At 35.9% G+C, this 23,132-nt stretch overlaps 1 protein-coding gene and 2 pseudogenes across 1 annotated transcript; 1 reads left to right on the plus strand and 2 right to left on the minus strand.

The window, feature by feature from the left end:
• Positions 1 to 1,991: 1,991 nt before the first annotated feature.
• LOC140985828 (polyadenylation and cleavage factor homolog 4-like) lies at positions 1,992 to 8,233 on the minus strand (annotated as a pseudogene).
• A 3,875-nt stretch (positions 8,234 to 12,108) lies between these two features.
• On the plus strand, positions 12,109 to 15,148 carry LOC140985833 (histone deacetylase HDT1-like; annotated as a pseudogene).
• Positions 15,149 to 16,385: 1,237 nt separating this feature from the next.
• LOC140985841 (enolase) lies at positions 16,386 to 21,405 on the minus strand. The gene is made up of 17 exons (XM_073453796.1): positions 21,187 to 21,405; positions 20,875 to 20,938; positions 20,263 to 20,327; positions 20,124 to 20,171; positions 19,933 to 20,019; positions 19,762 to 19,842; positions 19,551 to 19,652; positions 19,399 to 19,479; positions 18,605 to 18,679; positions 18,464 to 18,526; positions 18,304 to 18,381; positions 17,972 to 18,166; positions 17,801 to 17,851; positions 17,080 to 17,168; positions 16,942 to 16,993; positions 16,758 to 16,814; positions 16,386 to 16,657 (listed from the first exon to the last, which is right to left on the minus strand). The coding sequence occupies exons 1-17, from the start codon at positions 21,250 to 21,252 to the stop codon at positions 16,577 to 16,579; spliced, it is 1,335 nt and encodes a 444-aa protein (XP_073309897.1). The 5' UTR covers positions 21,253 to 21,405; the 3' UTR covers positions 16,386 to 16,576.
• Between the last annotated feature and the right edge of the window lie 1,727 nt (positions 21,406 to 23,132).

Consider the following 23,132-nt stretch of genomic DNA (forward strand, 5'->3'; position numbering starts at 1 on the left):
TATATTTCTTCTGCGCTTATAATTATTTACTATTGTATCAGCGTACGTTTTTGGAAAGTCGGTTTTTAGAATTAATTTTTTTATATTTAAATAGAAATAATATTATAAAAAGTTAAGGAGATGTCGTATTAAAATTTGAAATTATTATATTTAAATGAAGTTATATAATAATTATAAAAATATTTAGAGATTGAATTTTGATTTGAAATAATAATAATAATCTTAATAATATACTTAGAGCTTATGTAAAATCTTTATATTATATTTCATATTATATATTGTAACATTGATAAAACCTTACATATATTTAAACCGACATAGTAGCACATTTATTTTCGATTTTTAAATAATATTTTAGTTGATTAAAAAATACTCGATTTTGTACACGGGTTATCATAGAAGTTGGAAAGATGATTCGGACCAATAACGCAAAATGGGGTGGCAGAACAGAAGTTGTCTGACCAAAGAAACAAAAGGCGACAGAACAAAAACGACGGGTCAATTTCAAACTCTGTGGACTATTCGTTGACTTAACACATTCCGTAACTATTTTTTTCATTATTATTTTACGATGAACAATACCGACAATTCGTAAATATATTTTCTAATAATCTGTCGAACTATTTTTAAATAATTTTTCATAGCCATGATCAACAGCTGTATTGCCGTGTAAAGATACACGACAAATTGGCCATCTTGATCAGTTGTGCTTGAACAATTATTTATCACACGGACAAATGACTATTTTGGTTTTGGTTTGAAAGATGAGATGAAATGACATATTATCTATCATATATATACATACATACATACATATATATATATATATGTATATATATATATTTATAATATTAACTTTTTATACAAAACTTGAGTAAAATTTTGCATTAGGTGGTAATACGGTGAAGGAAAATTGCATAGATATTGTAGAATGATTAACAATTAGAAAAAATAAGCTATAATCGAGACACCAAGATGATTAATATATAAATTATATGATAAAATAGTAGAAGAAAATATCAAGTTGTTCCAATATCTTTTGTACGGACATCGTCTTACAGGGGAACTGCAAGTTGGGGAACAAAAGCGTGCAGACCAAAAGATAGGATAACGAATAGCTAAAATTACACGAACGATGATATTCATGTAACAAAACTTGTAAACAACTACAATGAATATTTAAACGATAACATCCTGACGAGAGTTCCCAGGGATAGTCGACCTGTACGCGAAAGTCACAGGACAGGAGGAGAGACCATTCACACAGACAAGTAATCACTACAAAAATTACCAACTTCCTGATGCCACCAAATAAACAATAGATTGCCATATTTGGATATCANAAAAAAAAAAAAAAAAAAAAAAAAAAAAAAAAAATAGTTTTTGAATGAAAAAGAAAAAAAATCATGTATTTATCTCTGATAAGTGAAGTTTACCCATCCATAAACACAAGATCGATCCCTCATCAAAATTCTCAGATCGACTCCTAAACATCAAGAAGTCGTGAAAAATCTACAAGTAAGAAATAGCAACAAAATATCTATACCTTTCAAGACATCAAGATGTGCAATTCCAAAATCCATGCTGGAACAGCCAAGATTCTTCAAATCCAATGATGCTAATGGCAGCTCATTACGCCTCAGGTAAATGGAAGTGACATGCTTATGTCGGGTCTTCAAAAACGTAACTAGTGTATGTCCCATCCTTCAGAGAAGAGTTGGAAGACCATGATACCAAAAATTTAAAATCCTACCCTGCTACCCCAACTTGCAAGACATCAAAACAAATTGTTACATTGACATTGGCTTATAATAAGCCTCGACATGCTGGAGATACAGAACTGCATAAACCATTTCTCGAACTCCTAAATGTTTTGGGATGCATTCAGAAGCCTTGAGAGGGGAAGGAGAACATGATATGCACAGTAACCATTTTGACTATTTAATGCTGTCTGTCCTGCTTTCAATACTTCTGAACTTCAAAGGCTGGAATCAATGAAACCCAAGACTTGTATTCAGAACTGGCATTTCTTTCAACAAAATTAGGGAGGGGCATGTATGAGCCATTGGCAACTTGTGTATTTCTTTTACAATGAAATATAAAACAGAAATCCTTGAAAGGGTTGTAAAATAAACTACAGGTAGCAGCTTCTGAGGTTCATAGACATAAAGCAACATGTAAGCTAAATGGTTGATAAACAAAAACTCTTTTGGCTTCCCTCTGCATGTGCGGTGCAAGGCTTAGAGATCGCAGCAAAATTCTGAACGATCTGCTGGATATACCTGAGACCTTAAAACCATTTCCCACATCTAGATGTTATGCATCTTCCTGCAAAAGTAACAACAGAGTCATGTAGGATAATAGCTTGTTGAGGTGAAGAATAATACCAAATTACAATCCCTGGATGCATAGTAAAGAATATATCCTACAATTTAAATGAAATACCATTTTTGACATTTTTGCCAAGTTTTATGACATATTTTAGAGTTTTGATCACGAATGAATGCCCACAGCTGAAAACGAACAAAACTACAGTTTACCAGTTTAATATGACAAGCCAGCCCCAGGTCATGAACTGCTTGATCAGATATGCAGTTAGCATGGACTATAGGACCCAGAAAAATATTATCACTAGCAGTTCCAGTCCTTTCATGTGACTCCGAGGATGGGTTTGTCAAGTAAACAGCTCCTTTGAACATCCACTCATCCCTTCCTTTACTGTAGAGATCATCAAACAGCTCACCACATAAAATACATGCACAATGATTTTCATCTGCAGGAACCATGTGGTCATCACTTTCTGTTGTTTCGTCCGGACCTCCCAACAGGTCTGTGGCACTATCGCTGTCATGAAAGAGGCCAATTCCAGCCACCCAGTCATTTGAGTCAGTATACCACCTCCTTGAAGTTATGTTGGAAGAGTTCTGCTCAGATTCCCTTACATTGTGCCAATCCATGTGTCTATCAAGTTGTTCTTGACACTTGACCCCAAGTCCACATATACTACACTGATGTGGGAGACCAGAAAGTTCACTGACAACAGCTGGATTAAAACTGCGAACAACATCGGATCTGAATTCAAAGCCTATAAGATTTTTTATCTTTGTTGTTGACTGGGGCATATCATCAGAGACCTCAGTAGCAGACTTTAATGAAGATGGCTTATCTGTGATGGATGAAAGAGGTTTGTCAATGATGCCTGGAATAGAAAAAACTGGGGAAGAACTAGTGCTTGGAACCCCGGGACCTCTGTCCAAAGATTGATTGGATATTTTTGTTGAGGTAAAGGATAATGAATCAGATTTTGAAGAGGCTATTAAGCCTTTTGCAACCAATGAGCTTAAAAGGCTAGAAACTGAATCAGATGCAGCTTTAACTGCAGTTGGAGGCTTTTCCGGGTGAATACCTGCTACAGAGGAGGGAGGGGAACCAGGTGGCAATGATGGTTGGTTCACCTTCGCAGGGAGTGCAGTATTTCCCAGCAAAAGCCGTGAAGGAAAATTGGCACGAGGGTCACTTGGAAGAGCTGGTTGCACATCACCTAGCGCTAATTCCAGCCCAGATTCTTGAATCGGCATATCCGAGCGACTTTTGACAGTACTACTATTAAGTATACCACTTTGAACTACAGCAGCTAACATACTGCTGGTGATCAATTGTCCAGGACCAGGGGAGTCAACAGTATGCGGATTTGATTTATCAGACAATGAAGTCACCATTGTAGAGTGACGATCGGAGGCTGAAACTTGTGACAGAAAACGATTTTCTCCGCTGGAAGGATCAAAACGAGAAACTTTAGTATTTTTCGGCTGAGTAGAGGGAAAATGTTTTCTCTGCTGAAGAGGATTCACAGCAGATAAAGTTTCAGGATGCAATTTCTCCTTATTAGACTGAGTAACATCTCGATATGGCAAATGTTGAGAATCCGGATAATTTTTATTGTTAGACTCCATGTTTCTCAGTCCTGCAAGATTTCTTGGGTCTGTAGGAGGTCCAACGGAGGTCTGCTTGTTTTCTTTGGCTGAGAAAGATGGCGAAGGTGAATGTTGGTGTATGAACTTTGGTTTCAAAGATGATGCAGCTCCAAGAGTCGGTCCTTGTGGTGTACTAAAAATTTTGGGCCCATAACCCGGAGTTCCAACATGAGAGGTATTTTTATCAGGCCCAGAAAGAATCCTCCCTTCAGCTGAAGCTTTACCATCAACCCTTGGCTCAATATCATGTACACCTTGAGACCTTCGGAGACGGCTAGCAGTGTCCTGCATAAGAAATGCCATTATAATACTGATCAAATAAAAAGAGACTGAACAAAACCCTGCCTGTTTAACACCCGCCAAAAGCATCAAAAGATTAAAGCACAGGATGGACATAGTACACAACTGAACCATAAAAATATGATTTTCACAAATCTTTATCAATCCGCAGGACACAAGTTAAGATTTTTACAATGTCAGATGATTCAACAGTTTAGAAATGCCTGCCTTCCACCATCAGTTAGCGGCAACAATCACGAAACAAGCAATATTTCTGAGCATTCTCCCACCAGCACGGTTGAACACTTGAACTTGTGCATGAGTTTATGTTTCAACTTCTTTGCTATAAGTGAATGAACTAGAAGTCATCTACACCGACTTTTCTATGCTTCAGTACGGCGGCCCAAAACTACAAACCCAGACCTGAAGGCACAAGCTCATTTCTTACTAAAACATGACATATCATGATGCAAAGTGACTCACAAAGGATGTCGCAGAAATCTTTACGGCTACAATCTTTGTTAACACCGAAACCAATTGTATTTAGCAATTCGCTAAACCTTCATACACTTACCAATCTTCCATAATTTTCAGGCACCCGAGGATCTTTCGCAAAAATCCCAACTGCATTGCAATCAGTGGGTCTAGAATTTATTTCATCCCATGTATACTCCTCTTCCTCCAAGTTCTTCCAGCTCATACTCATTCCATCAATTTTCCTACTCACAAAGTTTTTATTGTGCTGTAGATGTGACCCAGAGTTTGAAGGTTCAAATTCATGATTCGTGTCAAAACCATTGTTTTGTTGGGATATTTTCCCCGTTAGATCAAAACCAAAATCATAACAGGACTTGTCAAATACTAGCACTTTTGATTTTTCACTAACTCTTCCAGTTCCCAAGCTTGTACGCCCTAATATAATCCGAATATACTTGTGCTGCACTTGAATTTCTGTCATACACAGACTCATCTACAAGATCTCTATGCTGATGCTGGATGGACTGTTAGAGTAGAATAATTTAGAACACAGGTTTCCAAATATAAAACACAAAACAATCCACAATCATATTTTCCACCTGTATCTTAGCATAAGGTACGGCCCATGATTTCCCAGAATTAATACTGGAAGTTCTCTCCGGTGCTCTAACATCATCAATTGACTTCATTGTGGCTCCATTATCGTCAGCGCTAGTTCCTCTAGCCTTGATTGTGGATACACACATGAAGGTCATATGATGCACACGAATAGTTAAATCAAAGAGACGCAGCAGCAAAAAGTTAGCACAAGCAAACACCACACGATCCAACACTTTCTAAGAAACATAGGCAAAATATAAAAGAAAGGCCGGGTGACAAAGCAGCTGCCAAATCTGGTGTTTATATAATATGACTAAAATGTAGAAAAGACAATTCACTTGTATTCACCAGGAAGCACTTAGCAGACAGATAAAAATATTAAAGCTTGTAATGGAATTATCCAAATGGCTTATGGGGTCCTTACCCTGGTGATCTCAAATTGCTGCCTAGCCTCCAAATACTTGGGGTTTACATGAATGCTGGGCGCAGGGTGTTGGGATTGTGAGTCCGGCCTAGACACTGTTGTTCCTTGAGATGAAACTACAGTACTAGTAAATCCAAGCTCCTTCTCGATAATTTGGAGCGACTGCGGAGAGAAGACTCCTTTCCAAGTGCCAAAAAGGTGGCGCATGCTTTGATGTATTGAAGGATCAACCTGCCTATAGGCCTTGCAGAACACCTGGAAAATGCACACGAAAGGAATAATTAAGAAATTATGGAAATCAAGGCATTTGACTGATTGTTTTTTCCCTCAGGCAGAAAATGAAGGGTGAGGAGCCCAATTCTTGTCCCCATGAGCAACAACTGCACCACAAGTGTTTCTACCATAGCAGTACTTTGCACGAAATACAAATACTGATAATCTAATGATCCGGCAATTCTTCAAGCAATGATCTGAAACAACAATACTTACAAATATTACCTCGGGTAATCTGTCAGCAAAGGACTTTATATAATCCCTCCCAATATTCTTCACGATACTGTCCAATAAATACAGAGACGGCAGCTTCTGCTCACTCGGAACCTGTAAATTCCAGTTGTCAGGCATCATATGCACAGGATAGATGTCGGAGACATAATAAAATGACATCTACAATGAGCCACATTATGGCACCTGGGAACCAAAGAGTGGAGTTTACAATGCAACATGAACCAAGTTCAAGTTTTTGAAATTCCCCACATTTTTCTTACAAAAAGAAGAGATGGACCTGACTCCAGAAGATTTGATTAATGATTCACAATAGCAGAGCTGAATAATGTTCCACGCAGAAAGTTCCAAGCCACATTCATTGAATGTTAGAAATATAAGATAACAGTTGCCAAGAGCTCCTAAGCATGCACCTACCGTCAAGCCAAGGAACAGTCATTTAGTGACCATGCACCCATACGTGAAGTATGCGTTTGGAGCACCTTAACGATTCAAGGCTTCTAAGGCTTTTCAATGCACACATCAGATATATCTAGCGCGAAATACAACTGAACAGTTCATGTTTATTGGGACACTGACGAATCTTTGTTATATTATTGTCATATAGTTTGCGAAGAATATGTCCATGCTGCATGACATAGTTTTCTTCATCGATCCAAAGTTTAGAATGCCTTGCTGAATTTTGCTTTAATAAGATGTATCGACAGGCTTCAAGACACAGCTGAGGATCCCAAATACAATTCCCAAATGCTTGAAATGTAATATGGACAATTTGAGACAATATAAAGAAACTGGATGTCGGATTCCACTTGGAGGAGATGGAAATGAATCACATGTGCATGGATTCCAGTTCAGCGTGCTCTTTCTTGATATTATTGGTAATACAAGTGACTGGTTTAATATGTTAATCGAATTATCTTTTAGCCCTTGTCATCCCACATCCACGACACACACTGATGAGCTAGATTGGATGAATTTCACAGTAAAATTATAAAATTATGTACTTAAAACTTTCATTTCTTGATATTGGCATACATCAATTTTTATACGACCACAACTAAGTAAAGATGATGCCCACTTACACTTTTGCCTATTCTCTTTTACAACTATTTCTACAGGGAGTGGCATCATATAGCAAAATGTAACCAGCAAAATGAATGAACCGGAATCACCTCGAGAATATTAGCGCAGATAGTTGCTGCAATGGCCTTGGCTGCAAGTAAATTCTCACCAGCAATAATAGTTAAGTTAGTTATAATCGGCTTCGAGTTGAAAGTCAACTCAGCTAAAGCAGTCTTGTACTGAGTCACCAGCTCATGATGCAGCTGCTGACCTGGCTGTTGAGGGAAGGGCCCACGCACTGAATCGCGGCTCTCGGAATCCCGGTCTCTCAAAAAACTCAAGCCGCCCACGCCGGAGTTTGAAGTCGCCGGCCGTGCAGTGAATCCTCTGCGACCATTGGAGCTGCGATCTGATGCCGTTGGAACCTCGGTGAGCCTAGGTTTCTTCAGCCCCGGATCTTTGGAAATAGATCTATCAGATGGTCTACGTAAATTCTCCATTTCCGTTACAAAATCACAAAACCCTAAAGCCGTTGGTGAAACAACTGCAGCACTCTATGACAAAATTGCAAAGTAACGAACTAAACAGAAACAAAAACTCATCTATGACCAGCGAACTCAATTACAAGTGAAGCGAATGTTGCAAATAAATCAAAAAACACGAAACCCTCATTCAAATTCCTACACATTGAAGTTTACGTATTACACAAAAAGGGCTTCCTATAACATAGCAAATTACATTAAAAGTTGGAGATAAACCAATAGGGTTTTTATAGCTGAATTATTGGAATGGACAAGGCTGAAGCAAACGCTTCCGCGCCTGTGAGTATTGACCAAACCAGAGTAGTCGAAGTAGCCCATTTCCCTATACATATGAGAATGGGCTTCCAGTGTTGGAGCAAAGCTGATTTAGTTCTTGAATTTGGGCTAAAATTTCCGATATTATGTCATTTTTTTAATTAAATAATTGATCTTTGTTATTTTAAATGTAACATGGCAACAAAGTTTGTTGGTGCAATAAACAAATGAATAATTAAAGAATCAATGAATATTATATTTTTTGAAAATAATTTTCCTTGAAAATATATGAAATAAATAAATTCAAACAAATGAACTTATGAGACTACAATTGATTTTCTTCTAAAGATTGAAGAACTAAGACTAATTAAAAGGACAATGGTGAAGAAATAATTTGGTTCAGACCTTCTTACATACTTAGATAGTCTTTCGACTAAAACACCTATAGATTTGGACATACATTTGGCCAAAAATCGAGGAGAACATGTTTCTCAGCTTGAATATGCAAGAATAATCGATAGTCTAATGTATCTGATTAACTATACATGTATTGATCTTTCATATTCGGTAAATTAACTAAGTAGATTCACAAGTAATCCTAGTAAAGATAACTGAAAAATGCTAAAAAATAGTGCTTAGATATTTAAAATACACCATGACTCATGGGTTGTTGTATACAAAATATTCAGCAATATTAGAAGGATACTATGATGCAAAATGAATATCTGACACAAAAGACTCAAAGACCACTAACAGATATATATTCACAATAGGTGGAAGAGTGGTGTCGTGGAAATCGTCTAAACAAACGTGTATAATTCGATCCGTTATAGAATCCGAGATTATTGCTTTAGATAATGCTAGAAAAAAAAGGCTAATGGCTTATAAACTTCTTGGAAGATATTCTTTGTTGGAATAAATCAGTGTCTTCTATTATGATTTATTGTGATAGTCAATCAGCAATAATAATTGCACAAAGTGATATGTACAACGGTAAGCTGCGACATATTCGACATATTCTTTGAAGACAAATTACCACATGACGATTGATCTCAAATTAATGTTATTTCTGTTGGATATGTGAAGTTAAAGTAAAGTCTAGCGGATCCATTTACTAAAGGAATAAATCGATATCAAGCGTACAAAATGTTAAGAGCAACAAGCTAAAATCCACAAAATAAAATTTTTATAGCGATAACTCAACATTGAGTATTGGAGATCACAAGACCTTGATTCAATGAGGCAATTAAGTTATAAATGTTAAGTTAAATATTTTCAACTTGCGCCAACACATTTTTAGAACATCCTAGTAGGTAAGACATGCAAATTGTGGTGATGTTAAGTTATCTTTTAACTATTTTCAAATAAGATATCACATATATAAGTGTGAAGTAATGGTCGCTTTGATAATAACATTTATGGATCTAAGATAAGGTCCAGGGCCGAAATGCACACAACATGAAAACAAATATTTTAGAATTTTTATTGTGTAAAAACTGTTGACTTGGTTTACATAAACGGCTGAATAGTTCCAAACATCGCGTCACTAAGAAACTAGTAAATTTGACAGTATGTTACTAATGAAAGTTAAGAGATGCAAGTTACATATCCTGACACAATAATAATTCACAATAATTATTCAAGCAAGTTTGCATACATGCATTAATTAAATCTATTTGAGGGATTGATGGAACTTGTAAGCTTAATCAACGGAAATCGAGCAAGGAAGTTAAAAGGAGCTCAAAATAATAGCACAAGAGGATAAACAAACCCCAAATATGCATATGAGACGCTTGGGCACCCATAAAGGGGCAACCCAACCCCCAAGACTTGCCTGAAAAAATCACATGTATCTAGGCTCACGCTGGGGCGACCATAAATGCAATGTCCTAGATCCGATGATTGTTTTCACTATACTAAGACGTGTCTTTTCAGCGTGTTTATGTCCCCACTCACATGCACCATAAGAAATTTCCCAAGTGATCACTCATCTCAGAATTTCCCCAAGTCAAGTATGCTTAAATTTGGAGTTCTTATATAATGAGCTCCTACAAAAAAGATGTGCCTTCTTGATACGAGTAGTCACACCTAAATAGTTTTAGAATCCCTCTCATTCTGATTGAGATCTGTTCATTCTTGTTCTATCCGCTTAGAACAATGTCAGGAGCCGCTCAGTGTCCGTGCAACATCATGCCACCGACGATCACCCCCGTCCTCTTGGGCCCTGGGCATCAAATACCCAACAGCTTCCGCTTGGTTCGTCTCTGAACCACACCTTAATAGGAGAGGTCGGCTCTGGTACTATTCTGTAATACCTCGGATTAGATGATTGTCCTCAGTGTACCAGATCAGGCATTTTCAGCTTATTTATGTTCTTACACACAACCTTGAAAACTTTCTAAAGGTCACCCATCCCAGTATTACCACATGTTGAGCACGCTTAACTTAAGAATTCTTATGTGATGAGCTCTAAGATGCACATTTTTATATTAATATTACCTATCAAATCTCCGAAACACACCGTAATATGAGAGGTCGGCTCTGGTACGATTCTGTAATACTCTGGATTAGATAACTGTCCTCATTATACCAAAACGGGTCTTTTCAGTGTGTTTATGTCTTTACACACACCCTATGAAACTTCTCATGGATCACCAATCTCAGTATTACTCAAGTCAATCACTCTTAACTTCGGAGTTCTTGTGTAATGAGCTCTCGAAAAGAAGATACACATTTTTATATGAATAATATATATCAAATATTTTAAGTCATCCTCAACTGCACAGTCTCATACTCAAACAGTTTTAGAATTCCCGTCATTTCGGTGTGAGACCGGTTCATTCATGTTGCTTTCGTCTAGAAGTCTGCTAGGAGGTGCTTATTATATGTGCAGCCGCATGACACTAGCGATCATCCCACCTCCCCTTCGGCCTCGGGCGTCCTAAGCGTGCATAGAGTTTTCCAAGAAGTAAGGTGCCTTGGTCACCCTAGCGCCCAACGTGCTATTTCATGAAACATTGTATCCATTTCTTCGAGTTTTCTGTTGTCTTTTCATCCATACGGCGTTCTTTGATTTTAATTCAATTATTTTGGGCCAAGAGACACTCAAATGATGAAATATCGTGTCTTCGGGCAATAGCTTCCGCAAAAACTTGTGTACATTCATCGCAACCAATAGAAATATATAAATAATTCCCCTTGTCTGCATTTAATTTTTTTTCCCTCCATAACATTTGCATTCATATTTCTTCATCTGTTTATTTGCTGTATTGAAAAGTTCTTAACATATAAATATCTCTGTATATAGAAGATTTGTATCTTAGAGACGGTTACTAAAATCGTAAGCGCATTGATACGGGGCAAGATCTTTTTGTGGAAAAAGAAATCATTTTTTGTCTCGACTACTACTATAATTCCAGATTCAAAAGACTCGCTCGACAATGTTCAAAACACAATACAACCAAATTTGAAATCGATTTTTATTTTTCATTAACTTATAACTATCACACGACTTATTCAAGTTACATTCGATCAATCTATCTAGTTATGATTTCAAAACAATAGTTCATTCGCATATGATATATATCATCACATTTTTCTTTTTAAAAAGGGTTCTCGTACTCTTAAGAAGCAATTATGAAACCTTAGGGTCGAGGGGCAAAACCTTGCATCCTATGAATAAAAACTCTGAAGTTTGGGTAGTATGCCATACAATGATTAGCAAGCAAAATAAAACATAAATAGGAAAAATCTCTAGACAAAGGAAGCTCAAAAACCTGATATTTCAAAATATTTTGTGCTTCGTTTTTTTCAAAAAAAAAAAAGGGAAATAAAATATTTTGTTTTTAATTATTGTACAATAATTAAAAAACTCATGATTGGCCCATCAACTGTTTCTGGACTGGGCTTTATCGAAAATTAATAGTTGGCCCATTAACGGCCTAAGACCGACAAGTCATTTGATTCACACATTTTGATGAGTCTGCGCTACACAATAACAAAACTCCAGAACTCGGGGCTTTATATACGAATATACACTTCGCTCAACCCTAGTGTGCAGTTCTTCTACCCAAAACCCTAAATTCTCTGTATCCCGCCCTTCGGTCATTCAAGATATCGGCCATGGAGTTTTGGAGTAATTACATCTCTCATTTCTCTATATTGTTTTACATTTTTGTGATGTTGATAATTCTTCTGATTGGTTTTCTAGGTGTTTTGAGGGTTTTGTTGGCTGTTCTTTCGTTTTATTTACTATTTGTTACATTTTTTTGATTATTTATCATTTTTATATTTCTATCTCCCTCGTAGCTGCATTTCTCTTGTTGCGATCCTTTTGTTGTAGATTTCTCCATTTTGTATGGAGTTTAAAATTGTCTTGGTACTTGAAACCGTGTAATTAGCCGCTTCATGCTCCGAGTTCCTCTGATTGATTCTAAGTGAAGGACAGCGCTCGTGTTATTCTACCTTATTTGTGTTTTGTTTGATTTTTTTAAGTTTTCTTGTCAATACTGCTTGATGTTTATATAGTGACTGCGTGTTTGGAGATTACTTTCTCATTTACACGGTTGTTTAGGTGCTGAGGTGAAAAGCGGAGAGGTTTTCAAGGTTGTGCCTGGTGATGGCATGGTTTTGCATCTTTCTCAGGTATGATAATGTTTGTTTTTGGAAACCTCAGTTTCTCTTGTATTGTTTCTCTCTTTTGTAAAGCACTATTCTTTGGCAGGCTTCTCTGGGTGAGATGAAAAAGGAGAAAGGAAATGAATCAGTCTGCTTGTTTGTGAATGTCGAGGGCAAGAAACTCGTTCTTGGAACACTTTTCAGTGACAAGTTACCTCAACAACAATTTGACTTGGTATTTGACCAAAATTTCGAGTTATCCCACAACTGGAAAAGTGGAAGCATCTATTTCTTTGGTTACAAGGCTAGTAACCCTTTTGATGAGGAATATCCTTTGTATTAATTACTAGTGGAAGTTGGTTATTCTTTTACTCGAAGGCTATGTAGTTGGACAATTTTCTTATAGAATTTTATTCCTTGACTCTTTTTGATTGCATTGGTTGCACTGAGCTGCCGGGGGGAGAGTCAGGCGAGTCTTTTTTCCTTCAATACTCATTTCTTTTACAAGTTGCCGTGTGTAGGCCCCTTCATTATCTGTATCCTATGTTATTTGCTTGCTGAACGAAATTTTTTAACTATTATCAGATGAATCAGAATCTGAGGAAGATTTCCCAAACACTCTTGCAACTAATGGTACAATTTTTTTTTGGTTCTTCTGTTTCTTATTTAAAATGTCTCTGTTATACTATCTAAGTTTTGGATATGGCTTGCAAATCTGCAGGGAAACCTGTGTCAAAAGCTAAGCCCGAGAAACCCGTAGAAGCTGGGAAAGCTGTTGCTGCCAAAGGTAAGGATTCTAATACGGGTAAGCAGAAGGTGCAGATTGTAGAGCCACCCAAAGATACCAAACCCAAAGATGATGATGATGACAGTGATGACGATGACATGATGTCTGATGATGATTCTGAGGTAATTCTTTTCCACTTTCGAGTCTATTGACACTGATACTTAATGTAACCATTTACTTTCCTTAACGGTTGCCTTACCACTGTAAATATCCACCTTTTTTTGTGTTTCCCCTTTGGTTGAACTGTCATTTTTGTGCTTTTGTCAGAAGTTTAGGCATTTGCTAGCGGATTCTTTTTCATCTGGTTTTCACCATACAATATTGTTTGAACCTATTAGTCGACTCTATATTGGTAGTAATTCTAACAAGGTGAGTAAAGAAACCGATTCTGCTACTTTTCAGGGAATATTCAAATATGTTCATCTTTGCTTGTTTTCATTTAATTTTTTTCTGCTGTCTAAAGTTTCAACTGTAACAGCATCCAGTGTATTTGAAAATCTGGTTTTATGATCTGCCACACTACCAATGTAGTTGGCTAAAATATTGTTTTCGGTTTTCTTCGACATTTTATGGTAAAATAGTCTTTACTGCTATAAGTATTTTTGACGAGTTATTGTGGTGTATGGGGCTCGATGTAGAATGAATGTTGATATCTTATAATCATTTTGGATTTACTCAAACTGTAGTTTTATGATTCGTAAAAATTTAAATTATGGATGTACATGCTACTGGAATATGTGAGTGACAGCGGTTAATTATTTTAACATTTCAGGATGAAGACGACAAAGACGACTCTGATGATGAATCTGGGGAGAGTGATGAAGAAACGCCGAAGAAGGTAGAGAGCAGCATGTCCACTCTGTCTGAAATATCCTCGTGTGGTGATTTGTGATGTTTGATCATTGACAATACATGTTTTAGGTTGAACCAAGCAAGAAACGGCCTGCAGAATCCAAGACCCCTGTTTCCGATAAAAAGGCAAAAGTGACTCCACAGAAAACTGGTGATTTTTTTTTAATTCTGCACAACTATGTTATGTTGCCAGTCTTGTTATTGTGGCTTCCACTGTTGTATAAATATTGATTCAGTAGAATATTCTGTACTCTGGGAAATAATTTGTTGGCGACATATTTCAAGCCCTAGTTATAAATTGACTCGATAAATTCTTTATTTATTCTTCAGATGACAAGAAAGGCGGTGTTCATGTAGCTACACCTTACCCAAAGCAGGCAAGCAAGACTCCTGCCAACAAGCCAAATCAGCAGACACCGAAAGGCGCTGGAAGTTCACATTCCTGCAAGACCTGCAACAGGTACGTTTCCACTCATTTGTAAATCAATCTCATGAATAGTGCTAATGCACTGAAACACTGAAAATTTTCACCTGCAGGACATTTGGTTCGGATAAAGCTTTGGAGTCACACTCGAAAGCTAAGCACGGTGAGAAATAATGCAGGATGCAGCCATTTTGAGATTTTACCTATTATGCGTGATGTCATTGGAATGTCGAAATTACCTCTATCATTTTGGGGTAGGGATATCAATCTAGAAATATTTTTTGGTTTTGTTTCGTGGATTTTGGATTACTATCTCATCTCATTATGATATTATAAAAAATGCTTGTGCCTGAGTAGAAGCGCAGGGGAAATCTTTAGCATGGTTCCTAAGAAATGTGGAATTGAACCGGAACCTCTCTCAAGAAACGGAAACAAAGCCGTTTTCTTGGTTCGGAACAATTAAACCATATTTTTTTTATTAATATTAGTTTATATGTAGTATAGTGTAATTGTTGAACAATTATTTCAACATTAACGTGTACTTCAAATCGGTTGAATAGTAACTGGAATTGCTAAAATTTGAAATCATAGCTAGGCGGTGTTGTTTCTGTTTTATCTTTTGTTGGGTTCCGGAACTGTGGTCAAGCTTAGTTGCCGATGTAAACCATTTCCTGGCTTCTGCTGTGAAGCCTCCTACCTAGGATAATTTTATTTTTTGCATTCGTAGTTCTTCAGGCGTGGAACTGTGGATTTTGTGATTTAGAGGATTTTAAAATTCAAATATTTACTATAAAAAAATTCGATTTCTTGTGATGATGTTTAATTCTTAATGAAGCCGGGAAACTCTTATTTATTCTTGTTTGAAAAAAGATTCAATTAGAACTCTGGAACGAAGACAAGGACCCAAAACGGCACACGGAATGTCAGATCTAACCTAAAGTATTCAAATCTTGAAGGTTTATGGTCGACTTGTACAGTTTTAAACATATAGTCCATGTAAATTTATTTCAAGTCGTGTTTTATTTTTTCATGATATCAATACATTGCCTATTTAATTATTAAATCTAGTCAGTACGATAATCTCTATGTTCGACGATGGTGAACGGTTACGCCAAAATTGGCGTAGCTTTTTTCGTTTTTGTTTTTTGTTTTTTGTTTTTTTTTATTTCTTTAAAAAGTTTTATAATTATTTTTAAAATAAGTCTATATTTTAATTAATTGTGTATAAAATATTTTTATTATTGAATTAAATTATATATAAAAACATTAAATAAATAATAGAATATTTATCTATTATATTTATTATTTGAAATAAGTTAAGTATAATTATCATTTAATGTTAATAAAAATATTATATGAATTAATATTTAATAAAATAAATAATTTAACTTAAAATAATTATTGTAAATAAAATAATATGAAATATTTTAAAATATTAGTTTTTAGAGCTGCACTAAAATAATCAGGAGATGATCTGAATATAACATATTTGGCGTCAATCGAAATTGGTATCGATTAATGAGGGACTTCCCCCGGAAAGCTTAAATTCACAAACCGAATTCCATAACATAGAAAGAAGCAAAGGAACAAAAGAAAATAAAACTTGATATTCCGATGTAAGATGCAAGCTAAAGTCTTCGGATTACATCTGTCCAAATCTCGATGAAGGTGGAACAAAACTTTTTTGGATATTAAAAACAAGTCTCGGTTATCTATGAGGATGATTCATCATTCACAGACATTATTCATACGAGTCCATCTTACTACTCAACACCATGTTTAGTACGGCTCAACGGGTGCACGGAAGCTAGCTCCGGCGTATACTGCACCTGAGCCGAGTTCCTCTTCGATTCTCAACAGCTGCATTTATCATATTGGGAAAGTTTGTTCTACATCATCGAAGTTTAAAAGAAACGAGAAAACTAAGTAAAATGTGGAGTAGGAAGTGTGAAGCTTTTACCTGGTTGTATTTCGCAAGCCGTTCTGATCTGCATGGGGCTCCAGTCTTGATTTGGCCCTGTCCAAGAAAGGGATGTCAATATTACAGCATCTGAGTATCCAGTGGAGTTCCTGGGTCCGTTGGACAACAACAGAGCATTAATTGGGCATAATAAATGGTATTAAGAGTTACGAATGGACTTTACCGTAGCCAACCCAACAGAGAGATCAGCAATGAAAGTGTCCTCTGTTTCTCCACTGCATCCACAAAATATAGATCGTATTATCATCTCACCCTTCTCATATTATAGATCTGCCCTGATACAGAAATCAAAGGCTGATACCTGCGATGACTGGCCATCACACCCCAGCCAGCGTGCTTGGACATTTTTACAGCTTCAATGCTTTCAGTCACCGATCCGATTTGATTAACCTGGTAGTCAGACAAATCAAAATAGAGCGAAATTTCAGGTGCTGAGAGGTGAATAACGGACTTAGTGTCATGGAGAAAGTAAGAACTACAAGTTACGTGACAACTGACACGGATATAGACACAGGGACATGGATACGAGATATGGTTATTTCAAAAGTTTAAAATACATCACGTGAGAGAGAGACTATATTACATGTGAAAAGGTAAAATGTTTGTACACAAGTGTGTCCGATAGTAATAATAAAAATACCATGCACAGAATTAAGCAAAATTCGCAACAATTATACGCTGTAATTTCTATGTATGATGTGATGTATTACAATGACAGCAAACAATATGATACACAATGACAGCAAACAATATGATACCACATATGAGAAAAACACCGAATCACCCTTTTCAATAGCTCTTACCCACATTTACTTTTTTTTTTCTCATTCACAATTGCTTCCAAAAAACCCTCAACTTTCTAAAAATAGCCATTGTCATATTTGGCACGATCAATCATGTTGGATACAGCCAAGATTTTAAGTTTAGATAAAAAATTTCCAAGTATCTGCCTGGCCGAGACATATCCAACATGATACACAATCACTTTTAGGAATATGAAACATGAAATAGCTACAATATACCTTGAGAAGAAGAGCATTGCATGTCTTCTCCTTGATCGCCTTCTCCACTCTCTGCAGCATGGATACAACCAAAAGGTTAAAAAACACCAGCGCAAATACTTAACTACGATGAATGAGTAATGAGTATCCACTGCGAATGTAGAAGTATGAGCCACATAGGCCAAAAATCACCTTGGGATTAGTGACGAGGAGATCATCTCCCACAATCTGTACTTGGGCACCGATTTCTCCGGTAAGTTTCGCATAGGTCCCCCAGTCATCCTGGTCGAATGGATCCTCAATCGAGACGATCGGGTATTTGGCTACAAATGACTTGTATACGTCTTTGAGTTGGTCACCTGAGATCTTTTGTGAGCCATCATTGCCCTGGCCAGAACAATAAAAAACATGTAAGTATTGCAGCACAAGCAATTTTTAAATGTTTAATTTGCATGAGCAACAACGCTCGTCCACTCTCATGACAAATTCCACATAGCAGTCAAGAATTCAGATTTGGGACTTGCCTCTTCTTTGAAGTTGAGATCGTAGGTCTTATCTGATCCATAAAATTCAGATGCAGCAACATCCATTCCAATAACAACCTACACATTCAAAAAACATTTAATAAGCAACTCAAACAAAGGAATAATATATAAGGGGAAACGATCTCAGGAAAGGGCTCACTTTCTCTGTGTAACCAGCTTTAGCGATAGCTGTCTTTAGAAGTTCGAGACCTTCCTCGTTTTCCTGAAGTACTAATAATGAAACTCGTAAAATATCATACCATGGAAGCACAAGTATAGTGGCACCATTAAAGAGAGTTACCTGAATGTTCGGAGCAAAGCCGCCCTCATCACCAACATTGGTGGCATCTTGACCGTATTTCTTCTTAATAACAGACTGAATTTTTTTTTAAAATGAAATGGTTTAATGAAGCACGTTTAGGACATTGATGGTTAAAATCGAAATATAACAGTGTAGCTAGGAGTGCACTCACAACAAAAAATTAAAAATTGAATTAAGCTTATAAATTGAAATGATGAAATTATCTAAGGATACACTGAAAAGTGAAATAATTTTCAAAGGTGTCCCACAAATTTTCTAAGATCAAAGATTGATGGAAATTAAATTAGTCAATCGACCATGGATTATACATTGAGCTACCGCCATATGCTCCTATTGCTACAAGATGATACACAGCCACGTGGAATCATCTTATTGACCAATAAAAAATCAAATTTCATATGCACACTTCCAGCCAGAAACACAGCACTGATCTGAGTATACAATTAAGTACCCAGCATTTGGTCAGTGGAAGAAAACCACAACATGATTTTGAAAGAAAAAAAGATAAAACAGTGAGAACGTAGAGGTCACTAGGAATAGGACTAGAAAATTTGTTTCTTTACATCCTTAAAATTGGACAATTGCACAAGCTTCCGACTTTGTTACAAGAACCATAATTTCCATTAAAACCAAACACAAACATAATTATTTAATTGAAATGTATCCAAAATTAATTATCACGGGATTCAATTATATCAAACGAGATCACACTTACTTTTAAGTGATGATATACCATCACGGGATTCAATTATGTCAAACGAGATCACACTTACTTTTAAGTGATGATATACTTCCACTCCCATCTTCATGGCCTCCTTGAATGATGCAGCTCCAACAGGAAGAATCATGAATTCCTGTAAACAAAAAAGTTAAAATTTAATCTCTTGATAAACATCACAAATGCTCATATGTAAGAAAAACATGCCTGCATAGCAAGTTTGTTTCCGGCATGTGATCCACCGTTGATGACATTAAATGCAGGAACAGGTAACACCAGCTTCTTGTTGCCAGCCAGGTTGGCAATGTGCTGATTCCACAACACAACCAAAAATTGATAAAATTACTTTAACATATTTGTACTACCAAGCTAGAAATTGATCACAACCTGTTGTAACAATAAATAAACTTCAATCTACCTTATACAGGGGGATATTGAGGACAGCAGCTCCAGCTTTGCACACAGCAAGAGACACAGCCAGAATGGCGTTTGCTCCAAGCTTAAAAATTGGAAAGTACAAATGTTGATTAAAGTACTATTTCATAAAATAAGAACCTCGCTTGGATTGTTATAAATGCCTTAAAAATACCTTTTGCTTGCACCAACCCCATTCGTTTTGAGTTCCATCGAGTTGTTGAACCATGAAATTATCAATGCCAGTCTGATCAGTTGGGTCCTGTAATGAATGCATAATTGGCTCAGTTGCAGCAGGTTACACAGAATTTTAGAGATGAAATTCAATTAACAAACAAGATTCATGCTAAAATTGACAAAGCAAACCTTGCCAACTAGGGCTGGTCCAATAATTGAATTGACATTGTTAACAGCCTGCATGACCATATCCAATGCATCAAAACAAAAGCAATTTGTCGGCAAAATTTAAAAGGCCGGTAATAAATAATTGACAACAAATTCTGACCTTAGAGACACCTTTTCCAAGGTAATCAGAACCCCCATCTCTCAGTTCAAGAGCCTCATAAATTCCTGAAGAATTTTACGGAAGGTCAATTAAAAAATCATTGGACAACTAATCAAAAAAAATAATGACACATCTTTGATCTCAATTATAGCAACTATATCAAGAAAATCAATTAATCATTGGTGTTGATGCTCCCGGGTACGTTATTTTACTGTCAACGATAATAAAATATAATACACACCATATCTGCAATAGAATGTTGAATGTGAGACCCTTAAAGATGTGTGCACCAAAAATACACTTCACCCATTGTTACTAAAAGCTCAAGGTGCAGCAAGGTGCACGGAGATAGCAGACCTTAGGTGCAAGGCCCGCCGTGTAGCAGACACGTCATTAAGCGAGATCAGAGATGTAATATGATAGAATCTAAATATTGACAAAATAAATACCACATAAACCAAATACATTTGAAACTTTAAGGCACTATAACAAATCAAGGAATATGAAGATCGGATTCATTGAATCCGCATCATGCAAACGAATATAATCACGAACGATTAATCGCTAATATAGTAGAAATGAAAGACATTAATGCATGCAAGTATATCTTACCAGTGGATGCACCACTGGGGACAGCGGCTCTAGAATAAATTCCATTCGACAGATGAATATCAACCTGCAGTCGCACGAACCCACTAAACATCGTTATTACACAAAAATCTGCAATTCTTAAATAAATCAACGATTTCTTCACATTAATTCGACAACATAAACTACAGATAATTAATAAATATGCAAGTCTATACATCTCAAATGGAGCTTTCAGAAAATAAAAATAACAAATCTCATGAAACCCACTGGACAAAAGCTCGGAAATGATCGATAAAGATAGGCTATGAGATTTGGGTGGGGAGAAGGACGAACCTCGACCGTAGGATTGCCACGGCTGTCGAAGATCTGACGGGCCTTAACGCTCTTGATAGTCGCCATTAGAGAGAGATTGGATCTAGGTTGAATGCTTTTAATTGGAAGTGAAGACCGAAGAAGGTCTGGGGAAATTAGGACACGTATTTATAGAAGAGATTAGGCTTAATCACAGCCGTTGGTTCGATCTTGATTAAAGTTGCTGTGCTGTTTAACCTGAAACTGTTGATTCTACGTACTTCAGAGTGCACCCCCTGTCCCAATCCGAACCCGGCCACTGTCATATTCATTATTGTTCTTATCATTATTATAATATTCCATATTTTGGCACAATTAAATATGTTAAAATAATTATTATGAATCATGGACAATTCTTATTATTAAAAAGTGTTGTCTGATATGGATCAATCTCATCTATATTTTTTTATAAAAAATAATATTTTTAATATAAAAATTAATATTTTTTTTTTTGATTTGGGTCGGATCGGAGATCTATCACACAAAATTGAATCTTGAAACAATTCCACAGAAGTTTTTGTGTTATTAAAAATACCAACAAAAATACTTCGTTATGACGGTGGAGTTTTGTAATAGATGTCGGTGAAAAATAAATTTTTATATCCAAGTGTATAGATATGATTATCAATCTGACCAGACTGATTCCTGCCTAACTGTGAATTCAAATGAGAATTTTCTCTCAAAATTGTAAATGATAGGTATTCATTTAGTGTCAAGGCCGAGATCCAAAGACGCTGATGATTTTGGGTTCCAATCTCACAATCTGAGTGAGATGTTCAATTAGTTATGTTATGTTTAGATAAATTATTACATAGTATCGAAAAAATCATCTTCAAAACCAAAATGGTAACCTGGAACTCAGATTCTCGATTATCATTCGTAAAAATGAAAAACTAGAATCAGGGGCATATTCGTGATTTAAAGTTTGGGGAGGTCGCATACTAAGTGACGACAGTGTGTGACGTTGTCGGAGCTACCAATTTCTAATGAGGCTCACCAATTTTGCTTTTCAGACTTGTGATATGTGTGTTAATTTCCAAAGAGTTTTTATTTAGACATGATAAATAACGAAAGAAAAAAATTGAGAACTAGAAGACATGTTCCTTGAGTTAAGTGTGAAAAATGGAAGGATCTCACGTCTATATGTAAACATACAGAAAAAAGTTTTCTTTATATAGCAATATGATTTTAAAAAATTTGGGGAGTTACGAACCTTAATTTCATTTTTTTCGTTCTTTTTTTTTGTTGTTTTACACCATATTTTTAAAATTTATTGTGAAGTCCAAAAATTATCTGTTAAATAATTTTTTAAAAAAATTCAACACGAAAAAAGAGTGAATTTTTTTAAAAAAGTTAAGTTTTGATTGCATCGAAGATGTTCACATTGTATATAATAATAATTTTTTAAAAAAATTCACGGCCCCCAAGTTACATGTAAATCCGCGTCAGACTGGGATACAAAGGAACTGTCTTATTACAACTTAGTTTTGAGAATTATTCCACTAATATGAATATTATATTAAGTTGAAGGAGGTTTAAATATTTATTTTCCAAAAAATCCAACTCACAGCGGCCACCAAACAAGGAAATATCCCAGGAATATTCTACTAATATGTTTGTTTGTTGGTGTTTTTGAAGGAAGAGGGATAATAAGTTTTTTTTTTTGTTAATTAGATATAATGGGGTAGAAAATTTCTGGTCCGAGCTATTTAAGAGTGTTTGAGAGAGTTTCTAAGAAATAAATTTTATCTTCTAGTCGGCGGTAAGTATTTTGGGTGTATGTGAATATCATATTCTGACTCAACTTCTATGATTTTTAACCAAAAGCTATAAGCAAATTTGAAATGTTTTTCTACTTTTGATTTTTTGTTAATAGTTTAAAATTATAATTTGACATTTGTATTCTTAAAATATTTATCATATTATAT

The sequence above is a fragment of the Primulina huaijiensis genome, chromosome 1, assembly GCF_012295235.1.
Source record: "Primulina huaijiensis isolate GDHJ02 chromosome 1, ASM1229523v2, whole genome shotgun sequence".
In the NCBI taxonomy this organism is placed as follows: domain Eukaryota; kingdom Viridiplantae; phylum Streptophyta; class Magnoliopsida; order Lamiales; family Gesneriaceae; genus Primulina; species Primulina huaijiensis.

Coding starts and splice junctions, on each gene's coding strand:
- LOC140985841 (XM_073453796.1), bottom strand. CDS start 21,252: ATGGCGACTATCAAGAGCGTTAAGGCCCGTCAGATCTTCGACAGCCGT. Junction 20,328..20,874: donor CCCCAGTGGTGCATCCACTG/GTAAGATATACT, acceptor AAAATTCTTCAG/GAATTTATGAGGCTCTTGAA. Junction 19,653..19,761: donor TCAATATCCCCCTGTATAAG/GTAGATTGAAGT, acceptor TTGTGGAATCAG/CACATTGCCAACCTGGCTGG.